Source organism: Blennius ocellaris (assembly GCF_963422515.1).
Source record: "Blennius ocellaris genome assembly, chromosome: 4".
Classification (NCBI taxonomy): Eukaryota; Metazoa; Chordata; class Actinopteri; order Blenniiformes; family Blenniidae; genus Blennius; species Blennius ocellaris.
Genome location: NC_137653.1, coordinates 1,827,257 through 1,832,770, shown reverse-complemented (window position 1 = coordinate 1,832,770; position 5,514 = coordinate 1,827,257). Strand labels below are relative to the sequence as shown.

The 5,514-nt window shown below is 44.8% G+C and overlaps 1 protein-coding gene across 1 annotated transcript in view; it reads left to right on the top strand.

The window, feature by feature from the left end:
- Nucleotides 1-835, top strand: part of megf6b (multiple EGF-like-domains 6b) — a gene marked incomplete at its 5' end in the record, with an annotated part of 72,264 nt that extends 71,429 nt beyond the window's left edge. Inside the window, 1 exon segment of the mRNA XM_080494804.1 lies at nt 544-835. Coding sequence (XP_080350930.1) covers nt 544-605 — 62 coding nt within the window. The 3' untranslated portion in view covers nt 606-835.
- Between the last annotated feature and the right edge of the window lie 4,679 nt (nt 836-5,514).

The following is a 5,514-nucleotide window of genomic DNA, read 5'->3' as shown; positions in this document are numbered from 1 at the left end:
GTGACATATTTGCTGACTCGGGGAAATGAGAGTGAGTAAGTGCAGTTGTTGCTGACGGGGGGCAGAAGAGTGTGTGTGTGTGTGTGTGTGTGTGTGTGTGTGTGTGTGTGTGTGTGTGTGTGTGCGTGCGTGCGTGCGTGCGTGCGTGCGTGTGTGCGCGCGTGCACGTGCGTGTGTGTGTGCGTGTCTGTTTGTGTGAGTGAGTGAGTGAGTGAGTGAGTGAGTGAGTGAGTGAGTGAGTGAGTGAGTGAGTGAGTGAGTGAGTGAGTGAGTGAGTGAGTGAGTGTGTGTGTGTGTGTGTGTGTGTGTGTGTGTGTGTGTGTGTGGTGAGTGAGTGAGTGAGTGAGTGAGTGAGTGAGTGAGTGTGTGTGTGCGCGTGCACGTGCGTGTGTGTGCGTGCGCGTGTCTGTTTGTGTGGTAAAGCTGCAGCTGCAGCACTTTTATTTCTTTCTCTCTGATCAAACCTGCGTGGTGTGTATTTACTCCTCCGTGTGTGTGTGTGTGTGTGTGTGTGTGTGTGTGTGTGTGTGTGTGTGTGTCCAGGCGGCCCCCCCGGCCTGGCGTCCGGCGGCAGCAGAGCCTCTCAGCACAGCAACTCGTTATAGCGTCTGGACTCGGCGACTCAAAGCTCCACGAAGCGTCCGAGGCGAGGCGCCGCTCCGCACTGGAGGCCGAGCTGGACCAGACTTTACTTCCGCTTCCTGTCTCCTCTGAGCGGCGAGCGGCGGCGCCACGGGACCCGTGAAACCGGTTTCCTCCGGGACGAGGAAGGTTTCAGATTGATCGAGCTTCAGGCACCGAACCGTCACCACTGTGTGTTTGATATGTTTTGTAATGTACGGTACTGTATATAAAATACTTTTCTAAAAGAAAACATTACTGATTATAACACGACTTCTTCAGTATTTCCATTTCGAACTTCCTGGTTTCAGGTTCAACCTTGTTTTATACTGAGAGTGAAGCAGATGTTCTGTTCATCTGCTGGAATGTAAAGAAGTCATATTATGTAAAATCCACTTTCTAAAAGTTCTCCAGCAGTAATAATCGTCTAGAAGTGAAGAAAGTGTGTCCTCTCTCTCTCTCTCTCTCTCTCTCTTTTAAAAAGTGTGTTGCTCCAAGCAGCCAATCAGAAATCAAGCCCTATATAGTGTCATCAGGGGTTCAGCCAATCACAGTCAAGGGAGGCTCCTCCCCCTTTTGACTCCTCCCACAATCCCGCAGCTCTGACACAGCATATTGTGAATGCAGCTCCTGGGATCTGATATTCTAATGGAGGGAAAATGTGATGTGATGAAAAGTTGGAGAGTTTAAAGCGTCTGAACCAGTGAGCACAGCTGCTTTATGTCATGTGACGTTGTGTTGTTCTGAGGCAGGTGTGGTTTTTTTTCTACATGAAGCTTATTTGTACTAAAAGAGGCGTTTGGCCGTTTTAAATTTTAAAGTCCTAGTGAAATGAAAATTCCACCCCCAAAACACTCTGCTGTCGCTTCTAGGGACGTTTTCCTGCTAACTGGCTGAAGGGTAAAATGTTAAAACACGACAATCTGTGAGAAAATAGCCGATAAACGGTGCTATTTCCTCTGCTGGGCGGAGCTTCTGACAATAACAGAGTGACATCACGAGTTGTGCACACGCCCAAGTTGTGTTTACATTATGGAGGATCAGAGTTTTGACCACGAAGAGGCTGAATTTAACCATATTTCATCATCATGGTCATTTCAAACCCAGTGATTGATGAAGAAGACACAGAAGGTGGTTCTGCCATCGGTGACCCCGTCTGGAACATGTTTGAGGAAGCAGAAGACGCTTCGTCCTCCATTCGTCCTCGTCTCCTCGCCTCAGCAGCCAGCAGCCGCTCGCGGCTCCCGCTAGCCGCTAGCCGCTAGCCCGCCGCCCGTGCTCCTTTCCTCCTCTCTCGGTCTCTTCCAGGCTCAATCTTTCATCAAGGCTCGTAAAACGCCGACTATAACTTCAAAACACTGTTAAAACGTGGATATTTAAGAGGAAACAAGCCGATATAAACACAACAGATCGAGATCTGCACAACTCGTGACGTCACGCCCACGAAGAAGGATTCCCCCGACTTCCTCGGCTGGAGATTCAAAATTCAAATAACTTTGTTATGCGACAACAGTGGAGGGGCAGAGTCGGAGGAACCTTAGTAGTAGTACCCCCAACTATCGTTTTTTGCAAAGTACTGTTTTACATTTCACTGGACTTTAAGGATTCTTCATGTATAAAACGACGATGAACTGCATTTAACTCCTTCAACATTATAAATATGACCGCACTTTGTTTTTCATCCATTAATGACACATTTAAGTCATTATTTAAGCGTTTGTTTATCTAATCTTGGCACGTTGCGTTTCTGTCGCTTGGAGTCCATCATCTCCGTTACCAAGGAGACGGGCTGGTCTCATCAGAACAAGAGTTTTTACCTTGAGGACTTTCTTTGTGTTTGTTTCAGTTCTTTCAACACGACTTGTTTCTTTCCACACCAAGAACAGCTAAAGCAGCGTTTCCCGATTGAGAGAAAATAAAGATCAGGACTTTTGGAGGGATTTAATCATGTTTACAAGACAACGCTTCACGTGACAACACCTAATCTGTTCAAAGGAGTTTGACACACTGATAATGTGCGTCGGGCCACTGGAGGGCGCTGTTGCTTGATTTTTGTAATGAAACTACACGGACGTGTGCAGACGGAGAACGTGAAGAAAAATGGAGAGAACCTGGCATCAGTTTTGACTGATGACACATCGGATGCTAGCAGGAGTGAGTCTCAGCTATAAAACTAGATGTGGACGATAAAACTGGAATAGAACTCGCGAGTCAAGCCAAGATAAGGATCTAAAATCTTCTAAAAAATTCTAAAGAAGCAAAGAAAAGGAGGCTGGTTGCTTCTTTTAGATCAGGGGTGTCAAACTGATTTTAGTTGAGGATCCACATCAACCTGATCTGACCTCTGGAGGCCCAACAAGTCAAACACAACATATTAAACTGCAGATATGGACACATGTCAAAGTCTTTCCTTCTTTTGATCCTTTTACAAGAATTTGCCAGTCTATTCTGAAATATACATATTAAAGTTAATCAGATATTATATTTGCAACAAAAAAAGCCCTCAGTCACCTGTATCTGGATATCGTATTTTTATTCAGGATTAAAACAATTTGACATCATCTGGAAATTTTTTTGAGTTTACATGTCTAAAGTCTCATGTCACATAAGTTGGACTCATTGTTTTATTGTGAAAGGCGTTGCGTCATGTGACCTCCACAGACGCATTAATGTCGGGGGTCAAATTCTGACCGAGGGCGGTTTTGAATGTCATTTTTGACAATCGAGTGTTTTTAGATCAGAATCTGTCAGTTTTCATATTTATACTTTAAAAAAAAAAAAAAAAATCCCATGGCGGCCGGATTAGATCCTCTGGCGGGCCGCTTCAGGCCCCCGGGCCGCATGTTGGACACCCCTGATTTAGAGCCTCATTTAGCCTTAGGACAGCACCGACACAGCTTTTCACAAAGGAGGCGAGCTCACGCCGCCCCACAATTCCTTGCGGGGACAACATTTAAAGGGACCCGCTCATCCGAGCATTCATGAAAAACGTCACATATCGTGTAAGTTACCATAGCAACGATCTGCACTGAGCAACTTTAAATAATCTAAAACCCAAATGCGCTTTTAATAGTCCAATTTAAGAAACTCGTCGTTCTTTCCTTAACTTGCACCGCCGTCGAGTTGTTATGACAGCGGCTCAACTGGTGTCTGAAGCTGGGAGCTTCCTGTACCTTTCAGAGTAAAAGCCAACAGTTCCAGGAGGTTCATTACAGACTTGTTGAGAGTGACGGAACATTCTAGTGAATTCCACAACAACTACAGGACATTAAAGACACACCATCACACTCATGGTTCTAACAATCCAGATCTCACACATTTATCTTCCATTTTAATAATGTGTAGCGATAAAGGAGCTGAGAGCTGCAATGCATTGTGGGAGTTTCTGTTTGACGTGTTTTAAATGTAATTATTGGGGGTTATAATTGTGTTTTTTGTTGCTTAGTTCATGTAGTTTAGTTTATTAGTTGTAAGTTGTCAACCAGCGGTGAAGAAGGTTTTGTGTGTCGTGTCCTCCTGGCGTGGTCTTCCTGTGGGACTGTCAAAATAAAATGTGTGTGGCTCTCTGGGAAACGGGACCAAATGGCTCTTTGAGCATTAAAGGTCGCCGACCCCTGAGCTATATGATATTTCTATCAAAAACATTACAGTAGAAGGTTTTTGAAGGTCGTTCTAGTTGTGAAAGTAACTAAAGTGTTGAATCTAATTCTACATGAGATTATTCTATTTTTCACTATTTGGCTCTCAGGAAGCAAAAAAGTTGCTGGCTTACAAAGAGTTCGGCATAAATGTCACGTTATTGTAACTCCCGGCTTCTCAAAACTGCGAGAATCAAAGAAAGAAAGAAAGAAACACACAGGTTCAGTTTATCATTCTTATTTTTATCGTTATTTCATTTTCACTGAAGATCGAAGCTGTACATCCGGTCTAAAGTTCAGATTCAAGCACAGTGCAGATAGCAACGCCTGCAGAAAGAAAAACAATAATAAAAATAAAGAAAAAAGAAAAAGGCAGAGGTGATCACAACCAGAACTATATACAAAGGTCAGAGTATGTACAGGAGACGTCTTCTGTCCAGAACACACAACAGAACTTAAAAAAAAAAAAAAAAAACTCCAATCGTCTACCGATCAATACGATACTGATACTGCAGCATGATGGAAACAAACAAACAAACAAAAAAAACAACAACGTTATTTTAAACTCTCTCTACTGCATTAAAGGCTAAAACATAAAAAAATAGATTCTCTGTAGGACCTTCAGTAAAATAAGCTCGGTTTCTCGTCTGAACGCCTCCGAACCAGAACCAAACCTCTTAAAGCCACAAACTCCTCAGACAGACGGCGGCAAGTCGCGAGAAGAAACTCCGGGAGGAACGAGGGAGGAAAACGACAACGACGCCGGAGACGAGTCCGACCCGAGGAAACGAGCGTCTGCAGGTTGAAGGTTTGGATCCAGATCGTTTCCTCGGGACGGAGCGTCGTCGTCGGCGTCGTCTGGTTTAACGTTTCACTGAACTCGTAGTTTTATTTTGTTTTAATCCCCCCCCCCCCCCCCGCCCCCACCCCCCCCCGAAGCCTCAGACTCGCTCTGCGTTTCCCTGCAGGTGAAAACATGAAGACACACAAACTCAACGGACGACTTTTTGATCCTCGTGGGTTTTTTTTTTTTTTTTTTTTACAACGAGGAAAGCGGAGCCACTTTTTTTATTTTACTCGGACGGACGAGACACAGCAAATCAAACCTCTACAGGGTTAAACTGATACAGCAGGCTGAGAGTGTGGGAGCCCCCCCCCTCTCTCCCCCCCCCCCCTCCAAACACACACACACACACACACTTGGCTGATCACATTATTTCCATCATCATTCGCTCCCGTCTTCTTCTTCTTCTTC